Genomic DNA, 16,206 nt, shown 5'->3' with positions numbered 1-16,206 from the left:
TATGGTGCCATTCATTGATTGTTTCCCAACTCTACCCTCTAAAGCAGTCCATCCTAGAGTCTACTTTGGTTTTTCCAGTTTAGATGTCATTATTTTTAGAAGAATTAATAACTAATGCCAGGGTATTTTGTGCATTTTTAGTTCCTACTTGGCACAAAGAAGTTACTGTACAAGTGGGGAGGTATTACAGAGAAGCATTAACTTATTATCTTCCCATTCTTTATGAAGTGCCTAATATTGACCAAACAGTTTGTACCACCTTTCTAAGCTCCAGGAAGTATTTTTCCTAATCTGACCACAGATGAAAGGCTTGAAGACCAAGATATCAATAGAAATAAATACAAGATTGATTTCAAAAGATTGTGTGTTAGAGAATTGGTGAGTTCCACTAGCTTAACGTGTCCCTCTTTAAAATTCAAGTGTCGGCCACTATTCATTCATGGCCTACGTTGAACTAAAAAACCTCTATGTAGTTTAAAGGAAAGACGCAAGACTCTTAAAGGGAAATCTATCCTGCTCTAGATCTTATGCCACAAAGGAGCAGCAGCAGCCCCAATTAAATGACTAGTACAACATTAAAAGCATATAATAGCTTATGCAAATTATCCAAATGATGCACAGAGCTGAACTCTGAACTCTGATTATATTATAGCTAAATATTTTTTATCAAAGCCCCTCTTGAAACTGCATTACAACACTAACACTAGAAAAATCTGATTCTGTGATGTATTCTGGAAGGAAAGTCCCTGTTGCGATCAGAATGGAGTTTTGTTTTGAGGTTTTTTTGTACTTTTCACCTACGGGTCTTTAGAGTTGCCCTTTAAAATCCTATTGATCAAAATTAGCATTTTCAGAATGTGATGCAGTTTGTCCTAACATATTTTCAGATGACATCTCCAAAGACACATTAGTCTACAAGGAAGAACAGCAGGTCCCTGTACTGAACAAGCACAATGCCATGAGGATATACATTTTTTGTAACAAGATTAATTTGCTTAAAAGTAATTGAGGGACTTGGCAAGGTAGAATTTTGTCCCATTTTCCCCCTTTTGAAGATGACTATCTTATTGTCCAGCTACACTTGCTATTCACTGGCACATTGCTATGTCTTACCATCCATTTCTGAAAGGGGAAGATCATCTGTGACAATTACCCACTAGAATATATTTAAATGCAAGGCCCATCCTCCCAGATGTCAAGTGAAAAGGAAGGAAAGAGCCATTTGAGTTGCAATTCCATACAAGAGTAGCGAGAACAGCTCACTCATGCAATAACTTACCTACGAGTTAGTACCTATGTGGTTCTTACTTCTAGCAGACATTTCTGCAACAATGACAGATGACAACCCTAAGATCACAGTCAAGTTCTATATCTAAAACAGGTTCATACGATTTAAGAGATATGAAGGCTAACTTATGCCTGGTATCAAATTGATCTACAGAAAATAATGTCAGCCCCAGATTTCTAGATAGTGACTTTGATTGTCCAACATGAGAAACATTTAAAGGTGCCTGATTTTCGGGGTGAGAGAGGGAGAGAGAGAGTGAGAGGCGGAGGGAGAGAGCGAGAGGGAAAAAAAGTATTTCCCCCCCTTTCTCTAAATATTGCCTTCTTGATTTAGTTCTATAAATGTTGTACTGTTTACTGCAAACTCAGAGTAAAAAAAAAAAGAGAGAAGACTTACTGTGCCAGTTTTTAAATTACTGAAATGTCAGATTATTTTATAAAAAGCTATATTTAAGCCACATTGAGACTTGGTATGTGTGAGTAATGCAACCTTTCAGAGTTTGGATAAATTTAATTCTCCATGCTATAATTTCCTCTAGCATTTCAAGATGAAGTCATAGAGGAGAACCAAACGCAGTGATTAATCTGTTCAGAAACGTATGCTTTTCTAAAACAAGATTCTGGGCTATTCATTAAGCACAAATTTAAGAATACAGTACAACTGCTTCTTCCAACTGCAATGCTTTACTGCAAGAGCCTTGGGGAAAGGATTACTTAACCAATAATACAGGTGTTACCTGAAGACATAGTGACAACAGGAGAAGGGAACATTTAAGATGCTTTCATTTACTACTTAAGCTAGGAAAGCCATTAACATACAATTCTTTCAGCTGAGGAGTAGATAGATATATTTTCACAGGAACCTTGATCACATGTAATATCCTGACATTGTCACGCTAAGGCTGCCATATTTATTCCAATATCTTCCAAATCTGACTTAGGAATTGAAATTTCCACAAGCTATTCAGGATGAATATCAGCCATTCAAAAATGAGAGTGGGTAGCAACCCTAGTTTTCCACATGGCTATTTCATTTAGACAAAGAGATATGTCAGTGTCAAACATGCAGAAATAATTAATACCTATTACCTCAGCCCCTTAAAGGAAAGCAAGACTTGAAATTCCCTTGGGAAAACACAGGAAGTAAACAACCAACTAACAATATAGATCATAACACTATTACACCTTTCTCTTCAAGAATTTTCCCTTCACAAGGTATTTACCAGTCACACATCCCAGCCTAGGGATTCTAGAGCTACCTAGAGATAGAAAAATAAAAAGCAGTTTAAAAGGACCATGATCATAGTGTTAATGGAGAGTTACAGAAAACCATGCAAACTGACAGAAGAATTCAACTACTGAAGTAGTATGGGAAGGCTGCGTAAAAGCTGCACTAGCTAGCTTCAGAGGTTCTCTGGAGGTACATTTTTAGTGCACAGTAAAGGGGCTTATTTGCATGACTCCTGTAACATACAGGGAAGCCATGCAGTGCTAGACCACATGTGCTACTGTGGATATTTAACTGAGAAGTTATTGTGAAACTTGGATTGAGATTAAATAAATAAAAATGTCTCTCCCTAAACATATTGTAAAAATAGAGAGAGAGGAAAAAAAAAGAAGAAAAAGCACAGCAGTTGCTGTAAGGACAGTTATGTCTCAACTTCACATCAGTAACATCAGCTAAGTGTTATGAAATAGACTGAAGTTAAAATGAAAAGATATACAGGGAAAATAGCTGAAAAAAGATGCTAAAAAAAGATGATTTACTAACCTATATGTGTTTGAGCCATAACATCAGCTAGCCTGTGCGCAGCGCCACTGCCTCCACTTTGTGTTGAGGAGGAAGAAGTGGTAGATGTGGTAGAACCATGGATCGCTTGACTGATCCAGTGTTCCATGTTTATACTTCCCTGGCTTGAGGTGGGAGTTCCCTGGGAGTCGCCCTGTACAGAGCCTTCGTCTTCTGAACCAGAGGAGGTATCTAATAATTGAGAACAGGCTTCATTATTTGTGATGTAAGTGCATGATGGTGTTGCTTCTTTATGGAAATAAGGCACATAAATAAAAAAGAGAACTGCAGTTCAACACCCATTGGCAGCAGGTAGTTATAGTAAGGGGAGTTTTGTCTGACTGTAAGTACTGGAACAGAACCAAGTGTTACAGGACATTGACAGGGTTTTCCTGCAGCAAGGTTGCTGCTTCTGGTATTTCTCTATGGAACAAAACAAATACATTTAGTTATGTTGTGGTTCTCAGTCCAAAGATCTCAAAGCACTTAACAAGAGCAAATGGGAAAACTCAGAGACAGAATGCTTAAACGATGCTCCAAAGGTCACAACGCAAAGTCAGCAGCAAACCCCTACTTATGAGGGTTTATGAAACCTTTATGAGGTTTCACCTTGGAGGGCGGTCATACTCTAGGGAATGTTTTAGTCACTGCTGTCATGTCATTGATTCAGCAGGTGTCAGAAGTGCACTTGCTTCCGATATTTTCCACCTGCTAGGGGTTGAAAGAACAGAAACAAGAAGATAAATGGCTGACAAACGTTAGAAAAGAAGAAATAAAGAGAACATTCCATAGAAGTGCAGAGGATTCAACCAGAGAACTGCAGGGCCAAGAGGGAAGAAGTATGGGAGGAATCTTTAGCACTGCAAAGTGTTACAAGAAGCACACAGTGCTAGCCACAAAGTTATTTCACTCACGAGAACACAAAGATATGTGCAAACCTAGCCACCACAAGGGGGCACCATATGTGTGGGTGATGGCTCCTTGTTGGCTCTTCAACTACCCAGTAAACCATCTTAGATTCCTCGGGCTTTAATGTTATAGTTACTGTCCTTGACATGTTGCATCTGTTAATTGGATATTTTATTTAGATGAGATTGATTTTGACAGCATATAGCATGTGTCTTTCATATCAATAAAATATACAGTGAAGTTGCTCACCTGGAGGCGTGTAGGCATCCATTGACGTTTGCACCACCAATGAACGTCGTTTTGATGGCATGGGGACTGCCATCTTCCTTTCTTTATGTTTAGCAAGAGCTGCCTGAACTGCTTCTGTATGGACATCTAGAACGAAAGAAAGAGATTCAGGTTAGCCTTCAAAGTGAAAGGCATTGCATGCATACACAATGCATCTGCAACAGAGTTAAATTGTATTTCATTTAGGCTAACTGGTCATGTTAAGTCAGGGGCCCCCAACGCGGTGCCCGTGAGTGTCATGGCACCCGCCAAGGCATTTTTGTGTGCCCGCAGGACACCCCGCTGCCGAAATGCCGCCGAGAAGCGTTGCTGTTTCGCGGCATACCGGCAGTAGCGCTTCTTACCACTGCCACTTCTCGGAAGCGGGGTGTTGGGCACCTGCCACAGTCTTCTGGGAATAGCAATATCCTATTCCCACAAGAGAGGTTGGGGACCACTGTGTTAAGCGATTCATGCTCAGGAAGTAGGGGTGGCTACAGAAAGTGAAGAAAATATAGCAATGGTGAAGAGCCACAATTACCTTTTGGAGGGTTCTGGGTCCTTGACAGACCTTTATCAGAGTTTGTTCTCAGCTGTTTCTACTTTCAGAGTGTGAGAATGGAATGGTCTTTCCTACAGCACACCCTTGTTAAGTATTGTTTTAAAGCAACAGCTCTCTCAGCAAACATCCTTGCTTTTTCATCTGGTAGCAGGCCAAGGACTTGTAATGAAAGGATGTTCGTTTGTATTTAAGAAGTGAACCAGGTTTCCTGTTCGCATAAGAGTCATATCAGCTACGTACATAAGAGATATGCTTGAAACGTAATAGGGTTGTGAAAAATCATGAAAGAAGCAGTGGCAGCACCCTGGTGAGATCAACTGGACTGAGGATATGAAAACAGTCCTAATCCCACTTCTGCCATTGATTGGTCTTAAAACTTTGCATGCGTTTCGGAAGTGTAAAGTATTATTATGATCAGTTAGTGATGGGGTGGGCAAGAAAAAACAATTGGCACTCAGACATTCTAGGTGCCAAAGCCTGTGCTCATTCTTTAGCTTATACAGCTTCTAGAGTACTGCCAACAGCATCCACATCATTCCTCCAGGATAAAGAGCATGTCTGAAACGCCCCGCCATTCAGACTAAGGGAGTGTGAACAGCAGTGCTCACCAAAGTGCTGTGTTGTAATTCCCCTGTGTGGATGACATTAGTGCCAATTCAGGACCTGTAAGTTTGCACCCATACATCCACACAGGGGAGTTAGAGCACAGCATTTTGGTGAGCTCTTCAATTTACACCCCCCCCCCGCCCCAGAAACTGCAGGGCCAAATAGACATGCTCAAAGTTTCACAATAAGGAGCTTTTCTAGCATTCATGTGCTTCACTATGCATCTGTTTCTCCCCAAATATAACAGCAGAAACACAGTGGTTATTTTATTTTAATTTAACATGCTATTCCCCTAATTTCTTAATTATCACAGCAGCAACACCCTGGAGAGTGAGCTATTATTTTACTTTATTTCCTCAGCTGGCCTATCACTCTCTCTATGGGGGGGGGGGGAAGGGACAGATGAGGGGGGCAGAGGGAGAAGAGGTGCAACACCATATAATAAACAAAAAAAGGTTAGTTTTATCTTATACACATTCTCAGAGTGGGAAAGAATTTAAGAAGAGCTCCTACCCCACACTTAAAAACAAACAAACCAAAAAGAGTATTTCAACTATGACTTGTGTTTGTTTTAAACCTTATGTGGATTACATACATACAACAGGGAAAGAGGGGCAGGAAAAGCAACAAGAGAAATAGGAAAGCGCATACATTACACATAAAGGGGTTGCAAGATTGACAGGGCAAAACAGAGGAATTGGGAAAAAGATTATAATACTAATATTATTAAAAGACCTAGATTTTCCTTTTTCAGTCAAGTTAGTCAAATCCTTAGAAAAGAACTTAAGCCTTCCTCTTTAAACTACCTTATAACGAAAAGCTTGTTAAAAAGTTTAATACAAATAAAAATATAACAAGTTATTTCTTACTCATCTGTGTCTTCTTAAGATACCTTTTCAATAACATCCCCCCCCATAACATTCAGATATGTAGGACTGGAATATACTCAGCAAAAGAGACCACTTGTGTTTAAATAAACTGGGGAAAATTTCGATTTTCACTTTAAGAGTGGGAATTATGGGTAAATTATGACAAGTTTATTAAAAAAAAAAGTCATCCTGCCACCTTTTCTTTAGTCTAGACTATTCCTATGAAGAAGTCACATCTTACTGATTACAATAGGAAGAGTTATTTGGAAATTATCAGGCTATATTGGTTTCTTTCAAACTACAATTGTTGCGGGGGGGGGGGGAGATAAACTGTATCTAATAAATCTGAGGAGGAAAGGAGGACAGTTTACTGAAATATATTATTTAAATTATTAGTCTATTGTTTGGACTTTAAATTCTCAGTGTTTTGGTTTCTAAATCCTCAAAAGCTATAGCAGGCTTTTCAAGTTCAGCTTCTTTTTCTTTTTAGAGGGGGCAGTACTTTCTTCCTGGTCCATAAATACTTTGGGAGTTTTAATTTAAGAAAATACTTTAGCCCATTGAGACTCAGCAATTCCAACATGTGTGTATAAGAAGTAAATGAGTCTAAAAAGAAAGGTAAAATGAAATTACAATTAAACCATGTAATAGTTTCAAAGTTACTACAGATATTTGCTAGTTGTCTTCATATACCTCTGTGATGAACTGGTAAATGCTTGTGTTTGTGTTTATGAGGGGGTACTTGTTATGGAGTTTTAACAACTCTTTTTGCTTAAGGAACCAAGTAGAAAAAATAAAACACTGACACCAATAAGAGTCCTTGAGGAAATGAAAGGGCAACTGTTTATTGAGGAATACTTCCTACCTGGCTCCACCCATTGCTATGAATGGTTTACTCTTCCCAATGATATAAAAGAGGCTACCAAGCTATTAGAAGACCCTGGACCCAGAAAAGGGTGGGGTTTGAGTGAGCAGTCAGAGGCTCCCCAGGGAACGTCATGCTAGCTAGTGGGGAGACAGAGAGAAGCAGCAATTGAAGTGGAGCAGGCTGCTTTTCACAATGCTCAGATGGAGGTAATTAGGCTAGATGAAACAGACCAAGGCAAGATTAAGGGTTAGCTAAAAAGAAAGGAATGGCGAACCATGGCCAGTGGGAGCTGCGATCGGCCGAACCTGCGGATGCTGCAGGTAAACAAACCGTCCCAGCCCGTCAGCGGATTTCCCTGATGAGCCGCATGCCAAAGGTTACCGACTAAAAGGTTCCAAAGCATAGCTCCCCCTACAATTGTGACAACTTGTAACGGGTTAAGCATTTGTTTCCTTCTGAATCAGCTGTAGGTACTGGCTTATAAATGTAAAGGGGCTATTCTACTCAATGGCCCTATAGCCACTTCCTACAAGCTGTGCTCTTCGCTGTAGCTGTTGTTTCTTGGTCTTCTGATCCACAAGCTAATTAGAGCACAGTCACTGAAGGAAGCATACTAGTATATTTCCTTTTCACTGTAGCCAGATAGTATTTCAGATGGGCCTGGTTTTGTTAATCCATTCTGAGGGACTATCATACAAAATGCATCAATCTTAATGGCAATCTGATACTCTTGCCTTGGTGTAAAAAGCTCCTAATTTTACCTGAGGGATGGAGAAAAAAAACTAAAAAAAATTTAGATTTCTCTTCAAAAATGTCTCTGTTCCTGCCCTTGGGTCTGATTTAAGCCAGTCTGCAGGACTTTTCAAAGTTTTTATATTGGGGTAGTGATGGCTGAGGCACCTCATAGGCTGTATATGGCCTCTTCTTCCTCCACTTGCCCACAATTTCTTTGTAACAGCTGCTGCAGGAGATGGGGCATTAGTAATGTACCCAGAACTGGTGTAGGTTTGTGAGGGGAATTTAGGGAATGGTGAATCGTGATTTCTTGTTCAACAGAACGAGAGAGAATTTGGTACTGCCTAGAAAGAATACAGGTGGGTGGGGTTATTCTGGCCCCCTAGGGAAAGGAAATTGTTAATCTCTCACAGCCCTGTCAATACAAAGCACCTCGTATTCCCTACCATGTGATGCTATAGCAGGGGTTCTCACAATAAATCTTTTGGTGGCCTCACAGTACGGCCACCAACTCTTGCTGGTGGCTGTTCTGACAATTTTTCCGAAAATATTTAATTAACTTTAGGAAAAACTTATAAATATGCACATGTACACATCCAAATCACGGTAATTTATTTATGTAGTTTTTTTGCAGGCTGAATAATAAAAATAATGTTCGGTTTTCTCTATTCTTTACTAGACCTAGACAGAATTGAAACAAATAATGTGCTTTGCATGTTCTTCTCCTTTTGTTGTTTCTTTTGCTTTTTTGGTTGCTTTTTTTTTTTTAAGACTTGTTAGCTAGGAAGTCTGTTTCTGTGAAAAGTGATATTTGTATGTTTGTTAATATCACTTTTCACAGCAGCAGACTTGGTAGCTAGCAGGACAGCAGTGAAAAGTGATATTAACAAACACACAAATATCATTTTTCACAGCAGACTTACTCAGCTGAGGGCCAGATCCTAAAGCCCAGCGGCTGGAGCCCGGGGCCCATCACTATGCGGCCGGGGCATGGACTGCACGAGAGAAACACGAAGCCGAAGGACACAGCGGGGACCATGGGGGGTGGGGGAGTGAGTCCAGGGACCAAAGCCCTGCAGCCACGTGGACAGGGACTGTAGCCCGGGGACCCGGGCTGTAGGACACAGCAGGGGCCAGTGACAATGGAGGGGTGGGAGAGCCCGGGGCTAGCGGCTGGACCACTGCCACATGGCTGGAGCCTGCTGGCCACCACCCCATATCTGAAGCACAAGCTCCACTGCCCCCCGGGAAAGTGAGGAACTCACCAGCGACTGGTTTCTCTGGCATTTGTGGCTCAAGAGGGGGGCAGAGCCCAGCCCCTACTGGTGACGCTGGGGGAGGAAACACTGCTTCCCTGCCCCCATCACTGCCCAGGAGACTGTGGCTGCACAAAAAGCCCCTGGTGGTGACATGCGGCCATGTGAATAAAAAGCGGGCAGTATTATCTCCCATAAATGTCAACAAACTTGTTTGTCTGAGCATTTGGCTGAACAAGAAATAGGACTGAGAGGACTTGTAGGTTCTAAAATTTTACATTGTTTTGTTTTTGAGTGCAGTTATGTTAAAAAAAATTCTACATTTGAAAGTTATACTTTCACGATCAAGAGATTGCACTGCAGTACTTGTATGAGGTGAATTGAAAAATACTATTTCTTTTATCTTTTTACAGTGCAAATACTTGTAATCAAAAATAATAATATAAAGTGAGCACTGCACACTTTGTATTGTGTTGTAATTGAAATCAATATATTTGAAAATGTACAAAACATCAAAAATATTTAAATAAATAGTATTCTGTTATTGTTTAATGGTGCAATTAAAACTGTGATCGATGGCGATTATTATTTTAATCTTGCGATTAATCATTTGACAGTCCAACAAGTAACATTTTCCCTCATCCCTTTTTTTTATATTCTAGCACTCCATACAATATGCTCTCTCCTTAAACATCTACTAGATTTTCCAGTGCAGATATGGTGTGATGTAGTTCACTCAGGCCTACTGAAAAGGACTGGGTCTAGTGAAAAGAAAATGCTTTCAGAAGGAATGTTCTTTTATATAGAAGTCTGTGCTATCCAGACTACTCTTTTAAAGCTGATGAAACGATTCCAGGTCCTGACCCCTCAAAGCACTCATCTAGGTAACAAAATCTTCCCTCTTCCCACTTGACTCTTTGCACAAGAAAAGCTCAATGTAAAATCTAAAGTACTGAATAGAATATCACCCCTCCTGTCTAGATTGGCAGGTATTAATGTTCAGTTCCTTCTCTTCTATTCTACTGAACTGTTATAGGTTGGCTGACCTCTATATTGGATTCAATTTGTGCTTTTATTCCTGGGGAATCAATAAATGGCACAGAACAAAGTGGCATGATTGGGACGGCTAATTGCTCAACTTATGCTCATGCAGCCTGTGCGGGATTCATTATTCAACCTGACAGATAGTTTTCCTAAGCTGTTTGATAATATTTAGCAAAGTTTGGATAAATCAACTCCTTTCTCAGCCTCTTTTCTTCGCTGCATTTGTTCATATTTTGTTCATTCAGTCTCCCTCCCATCCACCCTACTCCCTCTGTGAAAGACTAGAGAGGCAAGACATAATTTTAAAAGTAATGTTAAGTCGTGAATCAAATAGGAACCACAGTAATGTTCATTTTCTGGTTCCTATTTCAACAATTATGGATAGGGATGGGCTGATTATATGTTCTGATAACATTTCTTCACATTATTATTGATACAATACAGTAACTGAAATCAGGGTTCCATTATGCTAGTGCTGTACAAAAACGCAATAAGAGAAAGTTCCTGTTCCAGAGAGCTTACAATCTAAATAGACAAGAGAGACAAAGGTGTGCAGGAGAAACAAGAGCCCAGAAACTAAGTAGATTTACTCAAGGACACATAGCAGATCAGAGGCAGCACCAGAACTCACGTTTTCTGAAGCTTAGCTCAGTCCAGATCTAATGGACCAGAATGCCCCACAGCAGGCAACTTCTCTTTCCTTCTGCATCCATTTTGCTTGTCTGCAGTGCATTACTCCTAGGTAGCAGATTCTTTATTCTGTTAGCACGGCTAATTTTCTAAACTTCCCCAGAAGGTGCCCTATTTAGCATGGCTTCTGTTTTTTATTTGGTTTATCTTTTAACCTGATATGATGCTGTATTCCAGATTTAATTGAAACGCCTTAGGAACAAAGACACTAGAGTATACTAATGTACAGCAATAGTCAGCTATGAACACCATCTTTCTCTCAGCCTTTCCTACATTTATTCCTCAGTCTGTTTTCATGGTTGTACGTTCTGCATGCCGAAGAGTTAGTCTGTCTATGGAAAGGGAGGCAATCCCACTGTTACTTTTCCCAATTAATTCTATGGGACAAAGTTGTGTTATATTTGCACTGCTATGGTCCTGCGATATGACACCCCTTCCACAGCAAGCCAACAGGAGACTGGGCAGTCAGCATTTGGTATGTACTCCAGAGAAAGGCAGGTGAGATGGGAACCATGGGGCTTCTGGCCAGCTCAGGAGATGCCCATCTTAAATGCTCATAGGTGTCAGAGGGTGAGTGAGATCTCATTTTGAAGAGGAGGGAGATCTGGACCATAGAGGAAGAGGGGATTTGGATACTCAGGACAACTGTATAAGTCCTCTGAACTGTAGGATACTGAGCAGGGGGATACTTTCAAGGGTTAAGAAGTTCCTAAGGAGTCATGGCAAAATTTGCAACTTATAGGTCTCTAGAATTCTACATGCCCTTTTCCACAATGTCCATTAGCTGCATGGCCCTCTTTAACTATTTACACTCCATATTTTTGATGATCTGATATTTCTGACAACAAGAAAGTCTGTAGTTTTCTGTCCATCTTTGATGTAGTCAGAAATCAGGCCATCAGAAGGTCATCAAATGGGAAGGAGGAGAAAACGACCCTCAGATATTTATCTGCGTGCTCTGTGATAAGGAAAGTCTCTCTTCTGAACTATGTATTAAGGTAACATACTCTATAATCCTCACACTGAACCTCCTCCAAACATCTACTCTTTTCATTACAGTAAGTTTCCAGCTTCCTCCACTTCAAACTTGTCTTGTCCCATGAGATCCATTTACCTTAGGGCACAGTACACAACTGAGAGCCTCCCAGGCTCAGTTCAGTTTAGGGAAGTCCTGCAAGGAAATGAATTTTGCAGTTCCAAGCAAAAAAGCAATTGTTGTTTGATTGATAAGTTCAGTCATTTCTTACTCTAGATATAAAGAAATATTGTGGTATCTCATAGCACTCTATAATTGTTAGCAAATCACTGGATTGGAGTGCGCTTACTTAACATTGTGCACAATCTTCACTCCCATGAGACCCAAGGTCTCATGTTCCTGGTCTTGAGGTATTTACCAAATAGTTCTCCTGCATATTTACCATATAGCCCCTCACAACCTTAAAAAAAAAATCTCAGTGTATTCATTTTATATTTCAGATAAGAGTTGTGAGTTTCTAGGATCAAAAGGGTAAACTTGGTTTGCTCCTATATTTCAAACAAAAATGTATTGTTTTTATTAACTCTAGGAATTTTTAACTTCCAAAAACCCTCTTCCCTAAAATTTTCAGTGCTATTTTGTTTATCCTTCTGACATGTACGAAATTGCCACAGCAGGTACCGAAACTTACCATATCCTGAATCCAAGCAAACAGTTTTTAAGAATCATGGCTAGAGATTGAGAAGACCAATTTTCATCCAATTTGTCTCCAATAGAGGATGATCTCTAATACAGTTTCTTGTGTTTTGTGCATTCTACTTATAAATGTGTCAAGTAATGTTATTTCTCTCTTATCCTCCAGGGAGTTTACACCACAGCATCATAGATGTCAAGAATCTTATTCTCATGCAGCCTACATTTTTCCATTCTTAATTTCGCATACTTGTTTTTTGTACCTCAAATAATTCTTCTCCCGAGAGCTATCTTTGCTTTTCTGTGGGTGGGCCTGTTGGAAAAAAACCTCTCTTCCTCATCCTATGGCACCAATTCCTATTATTATAATCACACCACTGGGCACAGGACTGGCCTGAGGAATTGTGGGAAGGTTTAGGAAAATGGCTTTATAGGATACACCCCACATTTAACTGACTCATTTCACATGACAATATGTTCTCAGGGATCTTTAGGTCCAGAGCTCAGCCCTTCTTCTCCTCCTGAAGATGAAAAGGGGGTTCTGGATAGTTGCTGTGACTTTTTTGGGATCACCCAGACCCATGAGGGGTTCTGTCAGTGCCTGCTTTGTAACTCTGGGCACCTTAATGCTGTGCTGGTGTGGCTCACAGCCCTCATGTCAATAGCCACAACACAAATTTAAAAGTCTCACCCTGGCTTCCACTAGCCTAGTTACTCCTTGCAGTGTGACCCCCAATAACCTTTCTGGTCCCAAGTCTTCCTAAATCCGTCTACCCCAAGATACTACCAGACACTTGGACTTTTCTCCTCTGGTTCGTCACCCCTGAAGTAGTGAAACCAGCCCTCAGTTATCAGTTCACTTTGGCACACACACTCCATACAGTTTGCACAACGGAGACCCCATTTCGGGTAAAATAAATAAAAGGTTTATTTAATAGAAAAATCACACAAACAAAACTCACACATTCAAAGATGAACTGGTAAGGGAAAGCGAACATATACAAGTTACACAGAAAACAAACGAAGATGCAACTTCTAGCTTTGCACTTCTGCATCAGACAAAGTCCCTTTTTTAATACAAATTACCAATTGCCTTTGAACAGTTTCCCAGCATACATGGATGGCCTTCTGCCTTTGAGACTGTCCCTCAGGTTCTGGATGAAGACTTCAGTTTCAAGCATACTTTTAAAAAGCCCCCCTGTAGCATAGGGACTCATGGTTTTTGAAGGTGGGGAAATCCTAGCTGGGATGTCTCATTGTTTTCCCATTAACCTTAATGATCCATCATTTGAACCACCTGGGTTGTACAATGCTAGGTGCTTCGAATTAGTCTTGTCTGGTTGGGGAAGCAACCCCTGCCTGGCTGACCACTGCCCTGCTTGGTCATTACAAGCTTTCATAAAGACCTTGCTTGGCATGTTTTTATACACAGTAACATTGATTTAATTGTTTATTTGGTGGGGGTTCAGATCCAAGAGATAATTCTTCAGATAACCAAAGGGGAGCAGGAACCTCGATGGGGCCCCCAGCCACTGAAGGGAAGTATGCACATTACTGTGCATTTTAGCACACACATAATGCTTTAGAAACTACCACCACCTACATCACCAGAGGTTTGTGATGGTTAAGTATTATTCTCCTTGAACAGAAGGGGAAGCCAGGGTATAAAGGTTGTGAGTTGACCAGGAGCAGGACCAGGTCCTGTCAACTGCTGGAAATGGCCCATCTTGATTATCACTACAAAAGGTTTTCTTCCTCTCCCCCCCCCGCCATTCTCCTGCTGGTAATAGCTCATCTTAAGTGATCACTCTCCTTACAGCGTGTATGGTTTCAGAGTTGCAGCCGTGTTAGCCTGTATTCGCAAAAAGAAAAGGAGGACTTGTGGTACCTTAGAGACTAACAAATTTATATGAGCATAAGTTTTCGTGAGCTACAGCTCACTTCATCAGATGCATTCAGTGGAAAATACAGTAGGGAGATTTATATACACAGAGAACATGAAACAATGGGTGTTATCATACACACTGCAAGGAGAGTGATCACTTAAGATGAGCTATTACCAGCAGGAAGGGGGGGGGGGGGGGAGGAAGAAAACCTTTCATGGTGACAAGCAAGGTAGGCCATTTCCAGCAGTTAACAAGATCATCTAAGGAACAGTGGGGGGTGAGGTGGGGGGGAGAAATAGTTTTACTTTGTGTAATGACTCATCCATTCCCAGTCTCTATTCAAGCCTAAATTAATTGTATCCAGTTTGCAAATTAATTCCAATTCAGCAGTCTCTCCTTGGAGTCTGTTTTAGAAGTTTTTTTGTTGAAGGATAGCCACCCTCAGGTCTGAAATCGAGTGACCGGAGAGATTGAAGTGTTCTCCGACTGGTTTTTGAATGTTATAATTCTTGACGTCTGATTTGTGTCCATTTATTCTTTTATGTAGAGACTGTCCAGTTTGACCAATGTACATGGCAGAGGGGCATTGCTGGCACATGATGGCATATATCACATTGGTAGATGCGCAGGTGAATGAGCCTCTGATAGTGTGGCTGATGTGATTAGGCCCTATGATGGTGTCCCCTGAATAGATATGTGGACAGAGTTGGCAACGGGCTTTGTTGCAAGGATAGGTTCCTGGAATAGTGGTTCTGTTGTGTGGTGTGTGGTTGCTGGTGAGTATTTGCTTCAGGTTGGGGGGCTGTCTGTAAGCAAGGACTGGCCTGTCTCCCAAGATCTGTGAGCGTGATGGGTCGTCCTTCAGGATAGGTTGTAGATCCTTGATGATGCGTTGGAGAGATTTTAGTTGGGGGCTGAAGGCGATGGCTAGCAGCGTTCTGTTATTTTCTTCGTTGGACCTGTCCTGTAATAGGTGACTTCGGGTGACTCTTCTGGCTTTGTCAATCTGTTTCTTCACTTCAGGAGGTGTGTATTGTAGTTGTAAGAATGCTTGATAGAGATTTCGTAGGTGTTTGTCTCAGTCTGAGGGGTTGGAGCAAATGTGGTTATATCGTAGAGCTTGGCTGTAGACAATGGATAGTGTGGTGCGATCTGGATGAAAGCTGGAGGCATGTAGGTAGGAATAGCGGTTAGTAGGTTTCTGGTATAGGGTGGTGTTTATACGAACATCGCTTATTAGCACCGTAGTGTCCAGAAAGTGGATCTCTTGTGTGGACTGGTCTAGGCTGAGGTTGATGGTGGGATGCAAATTGTTGAAATCATGGTAGAATTCCTCAAGGGCTTCTTTTCCATGGGTCCAGATGATGAAGATGTCATCAATGTAGCGCAAGTAGAGTAGGTGCATTAGGGGACGAGAGTTGAGGAAGCGTTGTTCTAAGTCAGCCATAAAAATGTTGGCATATTGTGGGGCCATGTGGGTACCCATCGCAGTGCCACTGATTTGAAGGTATACATTGTTCCCAAATGTGAAATAGTTATGGGTGAGGACAAAGTCACAAAGTTCAGCCACCAGGTTAGCCGTGACATTATCGGGGATACTGTTCCTGACGGCTTGTAGTCCATCTTTGTGTGGAATGTTGGTGTAGAGGGCTTCTACATCCATAGTGGCCAGGATGGTGTTTTCAGGAAGATCACCGATGGATTGTAGTTTCCTCAGGAAGTCAGTGGTGTCTCGAAGATAGCTGGGAGTGCTGGCAGCGTAGGGCCAG

The 16,206-nt window shown here is 41.1% G+C and overlaps 1 protein-coding gene across 10 annotated transcripts in view; it reads right to left on the bottom strand.

Annotated features, from left to right (window-relative positions):
• The window catches only part of DIP2C (disco interacting protein 2 homolog C), a 513,143-nt gene that overhangs the window by 153,935 nt on the left and 343,002 nt on the right, over window positions 1-16,206 (bottom strand). For all 10 annotated transcript variants that reach the window (XM_038391694.2, XM_043509595.1, XM_038391695.2 and 7 more), the window contains 2 exons: window positions 4,235-4,360; window positions 3,059-3,268 (listed from right to left, as the gene is read on the bottom strand). In XM_038391694.2, coding sequence (XP_038247622.1) covers window positions 3,059-3,268; window positions 4,235-4,360 — 336 coding nt within the window. The remainder of the gene's footprint in view (window positions 1-3,058; window positions 3,269-4,234; window positions 4,361-16,206) is intronic.

The sequence above is a fragment of the Dermochelys coriacea genome, chromosome 2, assembly GCF_009764565.3.
Source record: "Dermochelys coriacea isolate rDerCor1 chromosome 2, rDerCor1.pri.v4, whole genome shotgun sequence".
NCBI classification, from domain to species: domain Eukaryota; kingdom Metazoa; phylum Chordata; order Testudines; family Dermochelyidae; genus Dermochelys; species Dermochelys coriacea.
Note: the sequence above shows the minus strand (reverse complement) of the source record. Positions and strands in the feature narration are given on the sequence as shown.